This window comes from Geotrypetes seraphini, chromosome 12 (genome assembly GCF_902459505.1).
Source record: "Geotrypetes seraphini chromosome 12, aGeoSer1.1, whole genome shotgun sequence".
Lineage (NCBI taxonomy): Eukaryota > Metazoa > Chordata > Amphibia > Gymnophiona > Dermophiidae > Geotrypetes > Geotrypetes seraphini.
Window position 1 is genome coordinate 31,949,403 of NC_047095.1, and position 18,981 is coordinate 31,968,383.

The 18,981-nt window shown below is 44.2% G+C and overlaps 1 protein-coding gene across 5 annotated transcripts in view; it reads right to left on the bottom strand.

The window, feature by feature from the left end:
* SAMD13 (sterile alpha motif domain containing 13) overlaps positions 1-18,981 on the bottom strand; it is a 44,963-nt gene that overhangs the window by 20,646 nt on the left and 5,336 nt on the right. For 3 of the 5 annotated variants that reach the window (XM_033917208.1, XM_033917209.1, XM_033917210.1), the window contains one exon: positions 9,540-9,651. In XM_033917208.1, coding sequence (XP_033773099.1) covers positions 9,540-9,651 — 112 coding nt within the window. Of the gene's footprint in view, positions 1-2,416; positions 3,904-3,957; positions 4,034-9,539; positions 9,652-18,981 lie in introns of those variants that run through there. The other 2 variants (XR_004536682.1, XM_033917211.1) reach the window with 2 other exon arrangements.

The following is an 18,981-nucleotide window of genomic DNA, read 5'->3' on the forward strand; positions in this document are numbered from 1 at the left end:
TGTAGTTAGTAGGGATCCCTAAGCCTCACCAATTGACAGCCACCTCATCCCCCTCCAACTTCCCAAGTTCTGCAGCTGGCAGCAATATTGCAGAGCTGCTGCCTTCCCTCTTCCCTGCCCCCCCCACCCCCTTGGCTTTCATGCATGCAAGAAAGCAGGGGCAGCTTAAGGATATTGCCATTGGCTGCAAAACTTGGAGATTTTGAGTTGCTAGACTGGAGGAAGATGTCTTCAGTTGGAAGAACTTGGGAATCCCCACTAGCTCAAGTATTTATAAATTGCACTCAGGCAGGGAGAAACTTTGGTGCCCATCCACTGATTTTGGGCTCCAGTCCCTCCCCCAAATCAGCTGTATATGACTATGCCACTGAATACAAAAATAATTGTGATGCACATATCCCAAAGCTAACATATTCCAGTTAATAAATTCAAAATAAAACAATTTTTCTACCTTGTTGTTTGGATGTTTTGTTTTTCCATCATCTTGGTCCCAGTTTCTCTTTCTGCTTTTTCTCTATCTTCAACTAATTCTCTTTCCAGTGTCTGCTGTCCATTTTTTCCTCCTCTTCTCTCGTTCTATTTTCTTCTTATGCCTGTCTCCAACGTATTGATTTTTCCCTTTCAGCTTTCTTAACTTTTTCTTTTCTGCCTCTGTCCACTCAAATCCTGCTTTCTTTCTCACCCTTCTTCTTTTTAAATGTTTAGCTACCTCTCAATTCTCCATCTTCTCTCAGTCTCTAGCGCTCCCATTTTCCCATCTCACTCCTTTCCCAGCCTCCTATTCCCTTCTATCTACTCCCCATTATCACATTTCTACCACTGTACTCACTGCTCTCTCACTCATCTTGTCATCTCCCTTTTGACCTCATCCACATGGCTCACCACTTTCAGAATCCCCCTCCCTCTCTCCACTGGTCAGGCTATAACTCCCTGTCCCTTTCTTTCCAACCCCTAGCATCTTATCCCAGCTCTCTTCCCTCCTGCCCTTCCATGGTTCCATATCTCCCCCCTCTATCTCCACGGTCCATTTTGCTCCCTCTCTTTTCTGTTTTTCTTCTTCCCTCCCCCCTTGATGCTGAACAATGAAATGGAGAAAAAAAAGGAGAGATGCTGCATCTCTCTGCCTTCCATCCACAGGCCTAACATTTCTCCCTCCCTCCCATCCCTAGATCCAACTTCTCTCCCTTTCTCTTTCCAACTGCCCCCATCCCATCTCTCCCCCTGCCTGCCTGCCTCCCTTCCCCAGGTCCACCATTTCTTTATTTCTCTTCCCAACAGTTCTCCCTTCAAGTATCTCTTTCCCTCTTCCTTCACACCACCCCAGGTTCAACTTCTCTCCCTTCAGACCATTGCTCACCATCTCTCTCTCTGTCCTCTGTTTCTGGTCCCATAAGCTCTCTCCCACGCCCAATCTGGCACTTCTTTTAATACCCTCCCCCCCAAAAAAAAAAAAAAGTCTAGGAGGCTTCCTCGGCCCAGCATGTTTTCTCTCTTTTCTCTGCGCCCATGCATCTCCATCTCATTCCTCTCCCACCACCATGTCCAATAATTTTCTCTCTGTCCCTCCTCTCTGCCCAACAGTTCTCCTCTTTCTTTATCTTCCCAATTGCACCATCTCTTTCCCTCTCTCAGACACCCAATTCTCCCTTTCTATTATCTCCCTCACCTCTGCATTTCTTTCCCTCATTTCTTCCATCTTATGGCTCATGCTTCCCTCTATCTTTCTCTTCATTCTGTGTCCTAAGTTCATGCCCCTCCCTCCTTCCATCATTTTTCCTAAGTTTGTGCTCCCTCCCTCTCAAGTCTCATGCCCTTCTCCCTCCCTTCTGTGCCACAGGTGTTTACCTTCAGGCCGGCTCCCACCTCACTGCTAGTCATTTTTTGCTGAAAGCCATGGGCAGCGCCTTCCTCTCAAGTCCCAACACACCCTTCTCTCTCCCTCCCTTCTGTGCCGTGGGTGTTTACTGTCTTGCCTGCTCCTTCCTCCATCTTGCTGCAGCGTTCGCTCAAAGCCACGGGCAGCGGCTTCCATGCGCCTCCTGCGGCTATCTGGAAACGTTCCCTCTGATGTCGCGACATCAGAGGGAACACTTCCGGGTCAGCCACATGCGGCACATAGGATCTGTTGCCCGTGGCTTTGAGCAAACGCTGCAGGAGGGAGCCAGCAAGATGGTAAACACCCGGGGGCGGCAGAGGAAAACACTACATTGTCCTCGACTGGGGCCACACAAAATACTTCATGGGGCCGCATGCGGCCCACAGGCTGGACACCCCTACTAATGCATATGATTGTGGATATCCTGGAAACCTGACTAGCTAAGTGTGTCCTGAGGACTGGGTTGCGAACCCTTGCTTTAAAATGAGCATCTTTCCTTATTCCACCCTACCCTATTTAAAATATAAACAGAGCAGCCTGTCACATTTTCAAGAGGTTTATTAAAAGAAAGAAACACAGCAGCAATGGGTAAGAAAGAGGTTAAGAAAATGTAACGTAATCCAGCATTTTATATGATCCTGTTCACTATTGCTCAAGTAGAAAAAAATAAAATGAGAAAGACCATCTTTAATTGTAACAAACAGATAAAACTACCACACAGATCCCAAACCAAACTGCAGTGAAATACTAATTTTTCTGCATATGAAGTGGGCTGATAGATCCACCACCAGCCGAGTTTGGTTTGGTAGTACTTGTGCTCTATGAAGTCCAAAATATTCTGGAGTTTCTATTTGTCTGGTCAATAGGAAACATAGGACTGAGCTCTTGACCGTTTTGAGATGGAAATCATAAAACCACAACTCTTAAAACCATGTTCTATAAATGCTGGAGCCGCCTCTTCACTATATAGCAAGAGCTCTTCACAGTAATTAAAAAAGGGGTTTGTGCCAGTAGAGAACAGTTCAGGAAGCTAGACTTCTCGTTTAACAGAGAGAGGTACCACGAGAAACAGGCTGCTTTTTCAAGTTCTCTGAAGCATACAAATAATGAACCAAACAGAACATCAAAAAAATCACTCATTATTACCCAGATCACAAGATAAAAATTCATACAAGAATCAAGTCTATCACATTCGGCAAATTTCTTTGTTCAGTCACAAGTTGTTATAAATATAAACAAAATGGAAAACCTTGCTTCTCTTCCTTTTTTTTTTTTTTACCACTACAATGGAAGCTGCTTAAAAATAAGATTTACAGAACTTTTAGGCCTTAGTGAAAATATTGACTGTCAAAAATATACAAACTGCACAAGAAGGACTCTCTCCAGAACAAGCACATGTGATGGGATAATACCTGCGTGTCTTCACGCATTGTCATACACCACCCAAATAAGTCTTCAGGTGGGAACCATAACAGAGCAGCCTGCTGTCTCATCTCAATAAACACATATAACAAGGTGCAGAGTCCCCCCTTAGGGAAAAGAAAAAAGAAAAAAAGTTGTGCTAAGCTTCTTTGGAGTACATTTCTTCACCGATTTTTAAAATGTAACCTCCTACCAAAATCTTTTGTTTTATATGTAGCATCTTCAACTTTCACTTCTTACAGGCATGATCCTATCATCATCTGATAAGCAAACCTTGAAGGAAAGGTATTACAAGTCAAGAGCCATTGAAGTCTATTGCCTAATCTATCCAATAGGATATAAATTTTCATTTGGTTTAAATCTCAATATTACAGTCCCCACTTTTCTTTTTTGAAGTTCCATCATAAGAAACCAAATTACTTATGTTACTTGAGGGCATATAACCTCAATATGGCCAAACCCTAGGAAGAGTTGTTCTTCAGGTGTTGCGTCTGCAATGGTTTTACATGATACTCATAGATTTTGAGGGCAGGACCCAATTTTAACGAAAGTCCAGTCAAGACATCACTTCTTGTCATAAGCAGCAAAGATTTGCCATCAATCTCCTACAATAGAAGTCAAAAGTTAGTCTAAACAAAATGCACATTGATCAAACTTACCCTTTGTTTTTTCCCCCCTCTGGTGGAACTTTACTGGCTCACCTTCTGCATATTGTAGCCTTAGGACACTTGTTTACTGATCAAATGCAGTTTGAGTTAAAGGAACAAAATAAGAAAAATTGAGGCATTCACATAGTGAATAGTAACTTTACTGATGAAAAACAAGGACCCTTAAATTTACAGAGTTTTAGATAAACAACTATATATAGAAATAAATGGTAGCAATACATTACTTGTGGTAAAGTTAATATATTAATTTTTGAGTCCGTCATTGACTTGTGCACAAACTCCTCCTGTATGACCATTCTGAAAGGATGCCCTGTTTTTCCAGTGTTTATAATGTACCTGCATTAATTGGGGATGGGCAGTCAACTGATAAAATATTATTTGCCGATATAGTGTGCTCTCTTCTTAAAGAGTGCACATTATGTGTAAAGAAAGCACACTTTTCAAGAAAGAACATTATGTGCAAAGAGGACACCTCGGAAAGACTGCACTCCTTGAGAAGTGTTTGCCCTCTTTCACAAAATGCAAGAAAAGTGTACTCTCTTTACAAATGGAAAAAAAAAAATCTGTACAACTTTTTGGGCTGCCATCCCTAACGTTAGATCACACTGATAAATAAGATAGCCTGAGTTCTGCATAGTGTGTTGATGGCATCACATGGCCATCTAAAATAATCCTATTTGTACACACATATCCCAAGGACATTTCCAACCCAATGAAGTCCAGCCTCATCTTTCTCCAATTGCTAAATTTTAAGGGATAGTTTTATAAAGTTTTTTTCTGCATGTAAAGCCTGTTTTATATGTAGAAGATGACTTTTATAAAATTGTGCAACTACATGCATGTTTTAAATGTATGTGCAGGTACAAGTGCACCCACTTTTATGTGATTTATGTGACTGGTCAGAAAGGAGAGTTGTGATGTACACATTTGTTTCATAAAATACACTTACACACATTGGAGAAGTTCTATAACTGGGTGTCTGGTAGGAGCCTATTTTATAAAGAAACATGGGCACCTACATTTCTTTATAGAATATTAGCATAATAGTGAAAAGACATCAGAATAGCCATCCTGGGTCAGACCAGAGGGCCATATAGCCCACTATACAGTAGCCAATCCAGGTCACAAGTACCTGGCAGAAACCCAGATAATACCAACATTCCATGCTACCAATCCAAGGGCAAGCAGTGGCTTCCCCCATGTCTATCTCAATAGCAGACTATGGACTTTCCCTCCAGGAACTTGTCTAAACCTTTTTTTAAACCCAGCTTTGCAAAATCACATTACCACATCCTCTGGCAACGTGTTGTACAGCTTAACTATTCTTTGCATAAAAACATATTTCCTTCTATTTGTTTGAAAGGTCTTCCCATGTATTTCATTGAGTGTCCCCTAGTCTTTATAATTTTTGAAAGAATGAGCAAATCAATTGACTTGTACCTGTTCTACACTACAGGATTTTGTAGACCTCAATCGTATTTCCCCTCAGCCATCTCTTTTCCAAGTTGAAGAGCCCTAACCTCTTTAGCATTTCCTCATGCGAGAGGAATTCTATCCCCGTTATAATTCCGGTTGCTCTTCTTTCAGCTGACATAGATGGAATGTCTAAGTGCTGGAAAAATGCACGTGACAAAATTATTCTGTAAGTCACACCTATGTGTTGTCTTTTCTCCCTGCCTATAAGCACACCCACTTGTAAAGTGCATGCTATGTGAGATATGTACCGTATTTGCCGGCGTATAAGACGACTGGGCGTATAAGACGACCCCCCAACTTTTACAGTTAAAATATAGAGTTTGTTATATACTCGCCATATAAGACTACCCCTTCTTCCGCACACCTTCTGCACAACAAATAAAACTTAAAAGAACATCAGAATTTATTTCAACAATTTTAATTAATTCACTAAAGCTGAATAGAACAATAAATCCATGGGAGCTGCCATGCTATTTGTTTTCTAAACTGTTAACCAAACTGAAACTGTCAATGATAGAAGGAAGATAACACATAGAGGGAGAGAGCAAGTGCCGGGCAAGTCCCTAGCAAGTTTGCTGGCATGACAGTTTCCCTTTAAAAGCCTTCAAAAGCCTCCTGTTCGCCCCCGCAACTTCCTTAAGGGCTAGACTCCACACACGGCCGCATGTGCGAGAGACGTAGTCAAGAGAAAAGGGGTGGGGCCAGAGCGCCGCTGCTTCCCGCTGCGCAGGATGAAGGAGCTGGCACCCTTGTCACACTGATGTCCTGCCATGGCCCCGCTGATGTCCCGGCAGGTTTACTAGTACCGTAAGCACCGTAAGGAGGTAAGGAAGGAGACGTTAGGGCATGTAAAGTAAGGGCATGTAAACAGCACCCGGCGTATAAGACGACCCCCGACTTTGGGGAGGATTTTAAGGTACTGAAAAGTTGTCTTATACGCCGGCAAATACGGTATTTATGGAATAGCACCGATGGAATTTTGGCATCTATACAAAGGGCACAAATATGTGGTTATGCGCCATGAATACCAAACATTTACATAAGAACATAAGAATTGCCGCTGCTGGGTCAGGCTAGTGGTCCATCGCGCCCAGCAGTCCGAGACCAGCCCTACCTACATATGCTGTGCTCAAAACACACTTATAAACAGCATAGCTACAGTCTTCATACAAAGTTTGATCTTCAGAAGCCTCAGAGGTCACTAGTTTCACGAGCCACCCTACCTAAATCTTCACAGGCGATGCCTAATGAACTCAGACAAGAGCTGTCTCTACTGTCATTCAAATCCAAACTTAAACCCTTCCTGTTTTATGACGCTTTCAATACGGCTCAACTCTTTCCTACTGTATGATGCAAAATAGAAGAAACCCTCCCTCCCACTGTACTTACCATCCCCCTGTCTTCTCCCTCCCTCATATTTTAAGATTACAGTACACCTCCGAAATTGGCAGGGGTTGCGTTCCATGAGCACCCATGAATTTTGAAAAACCGCGATAATTGGATGCAGTTTAGGAGCGGGGATCAGAGGCGGGAGAGGGCTGCAGGGGCGGCTGCTGCGAGTGCTGATGCGGGCGGTGGTGCTTGCGGCTTTGATCCAGGCCGGGATCGCTGGCCCGGCAAAGCAGATTGGGGGGGCCGGAGGATGCGCACAGCAGTGTCCCGGGTCATGGAAGAGGCAGACGGAGGATATTTTTGAGGAGGGAAAAAAAACACGAACGACTGGGGCTAAGAACACTGAACCGCGAGTTCACGGGGAGTACTGTTTATTTTTCTTTTGTTTTAACTTTTATTATTTTTATTCATTGTAAACCGTCTGGATACTTGGGATAGACAGTATAACAAAAAATTAAACTTGGAAACTTTTTAAAATTCTCATGAAAACACCAAAACTTTTTTGTACACCATTGAGGCTTCCGAAGAACTCTGTATGAAAACTATAGCTGTAGAAGGCGACAGTAGTGGTCAATGGAGATCTCTCTGAGGAAAGGGATGTTCTTAGATTACTCCTGAGCCTTTTAACTTCATCTAATGTCCTTTCATTCCTGCGAAATACACCACAGGCACAGAAAAAAAAATCCAGAATGGATTCCTTATGCAGATGACATGTGGCCATGGGGACACAACCTATCTGTCTAGAACAGTGGTCTCAAACTCGCAGCCCGGGGGCCACATGCGGCCCGCCAGGTACTATTTTGAGGCCCTAGGTATGGTTATCATAATCACAAAAGTAAAATAAAAGTTTCTTGATCATATGTCTCTTTAGCTATAAATGACAATATTATTAAGACTTAGCTAAAAGAAAAGATTTATAAACTATAGTTTTACCTCATGCAAAATTGTCATTTCTTTAATAAGACATTACACTTCTCCCTCCGTATTCGTGGGGGTTAGGTGTAGAGCCAGCCCGCAAATAAGTTTTTGGGCCGGCTCTGACCCACCCCAGCCTCCTTCCTGCATCCCCAGTCCTTACCTGGTGGTCTAGCGGTGACGCAGGGCAGGAGCAATCTTCCTACGCTCCTGCCCCGTGCAGAGCCGTCATCAAAATAACTGTTGTGGTCTTGAAACCACAATGGGAATTCAGGGCAGCCATTTTGATGACAGCTCTGCACGGGGCAGGAGCGTAGGAAGATCGCTCCTGCCCCACGTCACCGCTAGACCACCAGGTACGATCCGGGGAGGTTTGAGCAGTCTGAAAATAGATGAAAATTAGAAGAAACAAAAATCGCGAATAATCGAATTCGCGAACAGGAAAACTGCGAATAGTGAGGGAGAGCTGTAACTATTTTTTCCAAGTACCTACAAATCCAAAATGTGGCCCTGCAAAGGGTTTGAGTTTGAGACCACTGGTCTAGAATGTCTCACCTATTGCACTAGAAATTACTTTTTTACAGAAAGGATAGTAGTAGATGTGTGGAATAGGCTCCAAATAGAGGTGGTGAAGACAAAAACGGTGGCTGAATTCAAGAAAGCGTGGGACAGGCACATGGGATCTCTTAGGGAGAGGAGGAGATAGTGGATGCTGTGGATGGGCAGAATGGATGGGCCATTTGGCCTTTATCTGCCGTCATATTTCTATGTCTCTATTAACGTGTAGCTGTGCTGTTTATAAGTGTGCTTTGAGCGCTCAGCATATGTAAAGGTTTGGAAGTAATTGTTCTCGCTGCTAAGATTTTTTGACCAGACCAATTTAAATTATTCTAATGAACTACATGTGAAGTTAGCATGCCAACTATTAATGCATAATTTATAGAATTGCCCTAATTTGAGTACATGCCCAAATCTATACCATTTTCTGAGAATTTGAGATTTATTGGGGATGGATTTGGGAGTCTATGTTATAAAGGTAACCTTTATAAAATAGATGTCTTTTTGTATATTTTGCTATAAAATGAGCCCATCACAGGGGTAATCTATCATTGGAAACAGGTAGATAGTACACACATACTTTTCTCTGTATGGGTACTATCGTTTTCAAACAAATATGAGCATACTTCCATATTGATATTACACCAGCTCTTTGGCACATTAATTTTTTTGTGCAATTTTACATACCAGCCTCTCCAAAAAACACTTCCACTAAGTCCAGGTAAAGTTATGCAATACAAGCTGCACACAAGTGTACCCACAATCAGATGCACAATATCATGAGCACCTATTTCATTCATTTATTTATTCAATTTTCTTTACCATTCTTCCAGGGGAGCTCAGAACAGTTTACATAAATTTATTCAGATACTCAACCATTTTCCCCCGTCTGTCCTTCAATGCATAAAACACTGCTTTGCTTATAAGAACATTAGAATTGCCATACTGTCTGGGACAGACCGAAGATCCATCAAGCCCAATATCCTGGTTTTAAACAGTGGCCAACCCAGATCACAAGTACCTGGCAAGAATCCAACCAGTAAAACAAGTTTTATGCTGCTTATCTTGGAAATAGGCAGTGGACTTCCCCACTTTTAATAATGGCTTATGGACAAATTATCCATGCATTTTTTTAAACCCTTGCAAACCTTTTTTTTAAATTCACTTCAAATGGCTTTAAAAATTGTCCTCTGTGTGTCTGGCAACAATTAACATTTCTCGTATCATTTTACCTGCTCCTGAAATGCACTAGCTTGTTCCTCAAATCCCACACATCGAAAGTAATTGACAACATCCACAACAGCCCAGTCAGCAGGGTCCGGAGGCCTTCCATTCTCTTCTGAGCTGTGAATCCAAATCCAGACACAGTGTTACCACGCACAGTTATATACAAGACAAGGAAAGACACAGCAGGGTACGCATGCTGTGCGTCAATCAGTGCACATCTAGGGTACCCCATGGTGTATGGCCTGGCTGAGTCACTGCTCTTGGCATATTTGAATAAACCCCCCTAGCAGCACCCTGCTATCAGCTTTCTAGAGATAGGAGCTGTTGACTGTGGTGACACTGCAAGGAACCAGCTGGCAACCAGAATTATGCTGGAAATCATATGCTGGCCCTTCTTTTAAGGAATAGATATTTAAACCTGGGGAATTAATGATATAGGAAAAAACAATAGCAACTCTTGAGGAGGAATGAGCATGGAATGTGATTTATTTACAACAATATGGCCTAATTTCATAAATATGCTAGTTCATTCAAGCTAAAGTCTTAAATTTACTGTTTTTTTGAAGGTAATATCATAAAAGGTCTTAATGCACATAGGGCCGGATTCAGTAACCGGTGCCCAAGTCGGTGGTCGCCTGACAATCATTCCAGGACGCTAGTTACAGAATCGCACCAATATAGACGGCTGAAATATAGGCCCGGAAAGCCGCTTGGCCCTAGACCGCAGTAGCCAATTGCGGCAGGGGGATTCCACCCCTTCCCCCAATTCAGCTGAGCGGCAGAGACTCCCCATAAGCCACGATTTTGTAACCGGTGCCCGTGGGATCTGGTATGATTCATGGCTGGGTAGTCGCTTTAGATCAGTGTTTCTCAACTTGGTCCTGGAGTACCTCTTGCCAGTCAGGTTTTCAAGATATCCACAAGGACTATGCATGAAAAAATTTGCAAATAATGGAGGCAGTGTATGCAAATCAAGTTTATGTAGATTCAATGGGGATATCCTGAAAACCTGACTGACAAGGGGGTGCTCCAGGGCTGAGTTGAGAAACACTGCTTTAGATCGCCTAATGCCACTTCGGGGGTTGGTCACACCTACTTTAGTGTTTCGCAGCCTAAAGCGGTTTCCTAGCCATGATTCCAGCAGCCATTTCAGCCGCCTTTTATTTAGGCGTCAGTAGGTGCTTCAACCCTGCCATTTCTGACCATTGGCAAGGCACCTTCAGACACCTAATTTAGGCACTGGCTATAGAATTTTCCCCATAATGCTTATTTTACATGCAGAAGAGAGGTTTTTTTTTTAAAACAAAATTACTTACTTGTAAACAGATAAGTAGGACTTGCTCACACATGAGCAACATCATTGATGGAACCTGGTCTGGGAAATGGTAGCCCACAACTTTTCTAAGCATGTTTTTGCTGTCTCACTGTAAATGTGTGCCCTGTTCCCACCTGCTACTGTTGTGCAGGAGACCTCTTTGGTCCACTATTAGCTAGCGCAGTGGTCTCAAACTAAAACCCTTTGAAGGGCCACATTTTGGATTTGTAGGGCCGCAGAAAAAATAGTTAAAGTCTTATTAAAGAAATTACAATTTTGCATGAGGTAAAACTCTTTATAGTTTATAAATCTTTCCTTTTGGCTAAGACTTAACTGTTTTATTTTACTTTGTGATTATGAGGCTTCTGAAGAACTCTGTATGAAGACTATAGCCTGGTATTATGCATAGCTACAGTTTGGGCTCCTCTTTCCTGCAGTTGCTCACAGTAAACATTTACCAGTTGGCTGCCAGTCTCCCAAAGGTCCTCTTGCAAATTTTCACAATCCTCTTGTGATTTGACAACTTTGAATAACCTTGTCATCGGCACATTTACTACCTCACTAGTTATTTCCATCTCTAGATTATTTATAAATGTTAAAAAATAGTTGTACCAGAATAGATCCTTAGCATCCGATTACGAATGGAGTTAATTTGATAAGCCAGTAACTAAGTGATTTTCATGGGCTATTTTTTTCCTCTTCTTGTTTTATGAAGTGTGCTTATAATTACCGTATTTTTTGCTCCATAAGACACACCTGACCATAAGACACACCCTAGATTTAGAGGAGGAAAACAACAACAAAAAAACCTTCTTAACCAAATTCGGTTCAGTGAATGGCCACCAGGATGGTCTCAGGACTCAAGGATCTCCTGTATGATGTACGGCTGACTAAATTTCAGCTATACTCACCTTTTTAAATTCCTCCCTCCTTAGATGGCTCTCATCTTTCCCAGCCAGCGGTGCCACAGGCCAGAAGCGCAGAGATCAGGAGCAAGCCTTCTGCACTTCCGCCTGGGCCTGTGCCGATCTCTGAATGGCTGCAGTCAGTTCTCGTGAGTCCCGCAAGAGCTGACTGCAGCCATTCAGAGATTGGCGCGGGCCCAGGCGGGAGCGCGGAAGGCTTGCTCCTGATCTCTGCGCTTCTGGCCTGTGCGCCGCTGGCCAGGAAATACACTGGACCACCAGGTACAATGGCAGCGAGTGGGCGGGCAGGTTTTAAAGATTCAGCGATGGTAGGTTTAAAAAAAAAAAAAAAAAGCGGCGGTGTTAAAAATATGCGGCGGGGGGAGGGGGGTTTAAAAGATGCAGCAGCGGGCTTAACAAATTTGTATCTTCGCTTCATAAGATGCACTTACATTTCCACCCCAACTCCTCCAGTCCTTTAACCATTTTAGTCACTCTTCTCTGGACCCTTTCGAGTAGTACCGTGTCTTGAGCAACATTCCTTCCTTCATGATTCTCAATCTGGCTTTAGAACTTACTATAGTACAGAAACGATGATAGTTACAATGTTAGATCATTTAAATATTCTGTTGAGCAAGGGTAGTAGCGCATTAGTTCTTCAGTTTGATCTGAGTAGTGCCTTTGACTTGGAGGATCACACCAAGTTACTGGCCTGTCTAGATGCCTTCGAGTTGCAAGGTAATGTTCTCTCGTGGTTCAAAGGGTTCTTTGGATCAAGACTCTATTAGGTGAAGTCTAACAACCAGCTTTCTTTTTTTTTTTTTTTTTTTTTTATAATTTTTATTTATTAAATTTTCATTCTTACAATAAATGAATAGCATATTATATAATTTATAATAATTATAGTTGTATGTACAATATCATATCATATATATTGAATCCCTTTCCCCTTTATTTGTTTTTTCATTTTTTCTCATATTAATTTCTATGTTTCCCACCCTAACCCTATATTATTATTATCAATGTGTTAAGATATCTGATCTTTAGAATATTTAGTCAATGGATCCCATATTTTCTTAAAATTTTTTATATTTCGTTTGGCGAAGGCACAGGCGGAAGAACAAATGGCTAAAAATGTAAAAAAGGGAGATAAAAATTTTTTCAGATATATTAGTGAAAGGAGGAAGATAAAAAATGGAATTGCTAGGCTGAAAGATGCTGGGAACAAATATGTGGAGAGTGATGAGGAGAAAGCAAAGGTGCTAAACAAATACTTCTGTTCTGTGTTCACAGAAGAAAATCCTGGAGAAGGACCGAGATTGTCTGGAAAAGTTACATGAGAAAATGGAGTAGATTCTGCGCCGTTCACGGAGGAGGGTGTTTATGAACAACTTGAAAAACTGAAGGTGGACAAAGCGATGGGACCAGACGGGATCCATCCCAGGATACTAAGGGAGCTCAGAGAGGTTCTGGCGAGTCCTATTAAAGACTTGTTCAACAAATCTCTGGAGACGGGAGTGATTCCTGGGGATTGGAGGAGAGCGGATGTGGTCCCTATTCATAAAAGTGGTCACAGGGATGAAGCAGGAAACTACAGGCCGGTGAGCCTCACTTCAGTTGTTGGAAAAATAATGGAAGTGTTGCTGAAAGAAAGGATAGTGTATTTCCTTGAATCTAATGGGTTACAGGATCCGAGGCAACATGGCTTTACAAAAGGTAAATCGTGCCAAACGAACCTGATTGAATTTTTTGATTGGGTGACCAGAGAGCTGGATCGAGGACATATGCTAGATGTAATTTACTTGGATTTCAGCAAAGCCTTTGATACAGTTCCTCATAAGAGGCTGTTGAACAAACTTGAAGGGCTGAAGTTAGGACCCAACGTGGTGAACTGGGTCAGAAACTGGCTGTCGGACAGACGCCAGAGGGTGGTGGTTAATGGAAGTCGCTCGAAGGAAGGAAAGGTGACTAGTGGAGTCCCTCAGGGTTCGGTGCTGGGGCCAATCCTGTTCAATATGTATGTAAGTGACATTGCTGAAGGGTTAGAAGGAAAAGTGTGCCTTTTTGCAGATGATACCAAGATTTGTAACAGAGTAGACACCGAAGAGGGAGTGGAAAATATGAAAAAGGATCTGCAAAAGTTAGAGGAATGGTCTAATGCCTGGCAACTAAAATTCAATGCAAAGAAATGCAGAGTAATGCATTTGGGGATTAATAATAGGAAGGAACCGTATATGCTGGGAGGAGAGAAGCTGATATGCACGGACGGGGAGAGGGACCTTGGGGTGATAGTGTCCGAAGATCTAAAGGCGAAAAAACAGTGTGACAAGGCAGTGGCTGCTGCCAGAAGGATACTGGGCTATATAAAGAGAGGCATAGTCAGTAGAAGGAAGAAGGTGTTGATGCCCCTGTACAGGTCATTGGTGAGGCCCCACTTGGAGTATTGTGTTCAGTTTTGGAGACCGTATCTGGCGAAAGACGTAAGAAGACTTGAGGCGGTCCAGAGGAGGGCGACGAAAATGATAGGAGGCTTGCGCCAGAAGACGTATGAGGAGAGACTGGAAGCCCTGAATATGTATACCCTAGAGGAAAGGAGAGACAGGGGAGATATGATTCAGACGTTCAAATACTTAAAGGGTATTAACGTAGAACAAAATCTTTTCCAGAGAAAGGAAAATGGTAAAACCAGAGGACATAATTTGAGGTTGAGGGGTGGTAGATTCAGGGGCAATGTTAGGAAATTCTACTTTACGGAGAGGGTGGTGGATGCCTGGAATGCGCTCCCGAGAGAGGTGGTGGAGAGTAAAACTGTGACTGAGTTCAAAGAAGCGTGGGATGAACACAGAAGATTTAGAATCAGAAAATAATATTAAAAATTGAACTAGGCCAGTTACTGGGCAGACTTGTACGGTCTGTGTCTGTGCATGGCCGTTTGGAGGAGGATGGGCAGGGGAGGGCTTCAATGGCTGGGAGGGTGTAGATGGGCTGGAGTAAGTCTTAACAGAGATTTCGGCAGTTGGAACCCAAGCACAGTACCGGGTAAAGCTTTGGATTCTCGCCCAGAAATAGCTAAGAAGAAAAAAAAAAATAAAAAAAATAATTTAAATTGAATCAGATTGGGCAGACTGGATGGACCATTCGGGTCTTTATCTGCCGTCATCTACTATGTTACTATGTTACTATGTAATGCCAATATTTTCTCCATTTTGTAAATGTGACACACCGAGTTCCACCAGAATGTATAATTTAGCTTGGTATAATCCTTCCAATTTTGTGTGATTTGCTGCATGGCAACTCCTGTCAATATTAAAAGCAATTTGTTATTATTTGCTGATATGTGTGTTCTCATTGCAGTACCAAATAATATGGTATCATATGAGAGACCAATTTGATTTTCTAGTAATATATTAATTTGGGGCCAAATTAAATTCCAAAAGGCTTTTATGCAAGGACAAAAAAAAATTAAATGATCTAATGTCCCTATTTCTATTTTACAATGCCAGCATCTATTAGATCTAGTATTATCTATTTTTTGCAAGCGCGTCGGGGTCCATAACACTCTATGTAATAAAAATATCCATGTTTGACTTAGAGAGCTGCACGGGAACGGGGATGACGGGAATCCCGCGGGACCCGCGGGGATCCTGCGGGTTCCCCCTTTGGGTCACGGGGATCCCGTGGGGACGCCCCCTAGGGTCGCGGGGATCCCGTGGGGACGCCTCCGAGGGTCGCGGGATTCCTGCGGGGTTGGATCGCAGCGGGGTTGGTCGAGCCGCGAGGGTAGTCTCCTTCTCCTTACCTGCCCTGTCGCAGCACACATCCGAACAGAAATCTTCCCGATGTCAGCGCTGACGTCGGAGGGAGGGCTTAAACAAAGCCCTCCCTTCCTCCGACGTCAGCGCTGACATCAGGAAGACTTCCGGTCGGCTGTGTGCGGCAGGGCAGGTAGGAAGAAGGCAATGGCGTACGAAAGAGGGGGGAGGAGGCGGACCGCCCCGGAGAATGTGCACAGCCGGTCAGATCCCCCGATCGACCGACAACAGGCCCGGCCGACAAATCTCCCTGCCCTGTAGCCGCGAATCTAAATTACCTCTTACAGCAGCTTCACTACTCCAGCTGCTGTAAGAAGGTAATTTAGATTCGCGGCTACAGGACAGGGAGATTTGTCCGACCGGGCCTGTTCTGTTGTCGGTCGGGTGCAAAAGCGCCACAAAGGTGGAGGCAGGGAGGGAGGAAAGGTGGAGTGGAGAAGAAAAGACGCTTAAGGGGGGAGAAGGCCGCTGAAAGTACTGGGGAAGACAAAGGGGTGGAAAAGAACGCTGAAAGGACATGGGTTAAACGGGAGAAAGGGGGGGGAAGGACCCTGAAAGCACTGGGGAAGACAAAGGGGTGGAGAATGCCACTGAAAGGACATGGGGAAGACAAAGGGGGGAGAAGGCCGCTGAAAGGACATGGGGAAGGCAGAGAGGGGAGAAGGATGCTGCCTGACAGGACATGGGAAAGATGGTGGGGGAGAAGGACACTGAAAGGAAATGGGGAAGAGGGAATGGGAAGAAGACGCTGGCAGGGAAGAAGACAGAGGTGCCAGACTATGGGGGGAGCGGAGGGAAAAAGATGGGTGCCAGACCAATTTGGGAGGGGGGAGAAAGGGAGAGGCACAGTAACAGAGCAAATGGAAGACACAGAGAGAAGAGAGGCAGTGGATGGAAGGAATTGAATGAGAACATGAAGAAAGCAGAAACCAGGCAATAAAGGTAGGAAAAAAATTATTATTATTATTTTTTTTTTGCTTAAGGATAAAGTAGTATATTAGTTGTGTTGATAAAAATTTATAAACATTAGAGGCTCTGGTAGAAACCCGTTTACAAAGTATGTATTCTTCCCAATTAATATTTCCAAATTAATAAAGTCTTTTTGCTTATTTTTAAATGGGTTTCTACCAGAGCCTTTAATTCAGTAGCATAATTAAATGAAATAACTATTTCTGTAGTTTATAGGGACAGGCGGGGACGTAGGGGATTCCTCGCGGGGACGGGTGGGGACGGAGGGGATTCCTCGCGGGGACGGGGTGGGGACGGAGGGATTCCTCGCGGGGACGGGGTGGGGACGGGTGGGAGTCCTCACGGGGACGGGTGGGGACGGGTGGGACTTTGGCGGGGACGGGTGGGGACGGGTGGGATTTCTATCCCCGCGCAACTCTCTAGTTTGACTCATAGATGCTGACTTTGTTAATCTTAATCTCCAGGACCAGAATCTTGGCCATTGAGATGCAGAAATTATCTGTCCAATCTCAATGCTCCAAATATCCCTACAAATATTTCTACAGCTTGGAAAAATCCTTGTGGGGTCCCTCAGGGTAGAGAATGACACGGTGGCGGGTTATCCGCGGCTAGCCGCATTTAGCTGTGGGTAGCCTGCCGAAACGGGGAAGAAAAAATAGTGGCCTCTGTGGGACGGGGACAAGGCCATTCACCACCCCGTGGAGCGGTGAATGGACATGTCCCCGCAGTGAGGCGATCAAGGATCACGCGGTCCCCACCATCTCCCTCCCTCCTCCTTACCGCCGGTTGAATTTCTGCCGGTCTGCGCGAAAAAAAAAAAGCCTCTTTCCTTTTCCCCTGCTCTTACCGCCATGCTCTCATGCTGCAGCTACTAAAGCTGACAGGAAGTCTTTCCGACATCAATTCTGATGTCAGAGAGGACGTTCTGGGTCAGCCAATCGCTGCCTGGCTGGCCCAGAATGTCCTCTCCGACTTCAGAATTGAGTCGGAAAGACTTCCTGTCGGCTTTAGTAGCTGCAGCATGAGCATGGCGGTAAGAGCAGGGGAAAAGGAAGGAGGCTTTTTTTTTTGAGCAGCAGGGAGGCAGCAGGCTGGCTTTGGCTAGGGAGGGAGAAAGGTAGGCAGGCAGGATTCGGGGGTGGGGGTGGGACAAAGTGTAGAAGGCAGTGAGAGGGACATAGGAAGGAGGCATTAGGGGCACTAAAGACATGGGAAGGAGGCACTGGGCGCACTAAAGACAGGAAGGGGCACTAAGGACATGGGAAGGAGGCACTGGGGGCACTAAAGACAGGAAGGGGCACTAAGGACATGGGAAGGAGGCACTGGGGCACTAAAGACATGGGGAGGAGGCACTGGGGGCACTAAAGACAGGAAGGGGCACTAAGGACATGGGAAGGAGGCACCGGGGGCACTAAAGACATGGGAAGGAGGCACAGGGGGCACTAAGGACATAGGAAGGAAAGAAGGAGGGAATAGAAAGGGACAATTCTTGGGCCTGAGTGCAGAAAGAAAGAAAGGATACACAGACAGAAGGAAACACAACCAGAGACTCATGAAATCAATCATCAGACAGCAAAGGTAGGAAAAATGATTTTATTTTCAATTTAGTGATCAAAATGTGTCAATTTTGAGAAGTTATATCTGCTGTCTGTATTTTGCACTATATTTGTCTATTTTTCTATAGTTACTGAGATGACCGAGCTTGCGGAGATGGGGCGGAAACAGGGTTTTAAAATTTTAGTCCTAGTAGTTTGCCAGTCCACAAAATAATTCTTTTATTTCTGCCGGTTCACAGGTGTAAAAAGGTTGAAAAACACTGATGTAGAGTATGCTGGCTTTCTTTTTCGCCCAGCCGCACGCGTTCAAAAAGCTGCGCTTGCGCGGCTGCTCGAGTTGATCAATCTTCTCCTCTCTTACAACTTCCTGTTTCCGGTTGCATCAGAGGAGAATATTGAACAAATGAGCACCCGCACTTGCGGCTGGGCGAAAAAGAAAGCCGGCATACACTACATCTAAGGTGAGATGGAGGGAGGGAGATGGCGGAACACTGCAATCGGTCAGATGTCTGCTGTTTTTGTATCACTGCCTGCCTGCGCTCACGTTCCAGATCCAACTGCATTTTTAGAGTGCACAATTGACCTGATTCGAGCTATAGGTGATCATGGGGGACACGTCATTGCAAGGGAGGACAAGTCAATTGATTTATTTTATGTTCTGTTTTTACTACAGGGCAGAGGCACTGAAGCAGATTCTCAGTGCAGTAGTAGTAGTAGTAGTAGTGGTGGCAGGATTCTCTTCTGTCTTCATGGTGTTTCACAGTACTGAGGCTTATATGGATGCTGCGGGGACGGTGACGGGGTGGTGAATGGGATGGCAGTGGCGGTGACGGGGCGGTGAAAGGGATGGCGGTGACTGGGCGGTGAAGGGAATGGCGGTGACGGGGCAG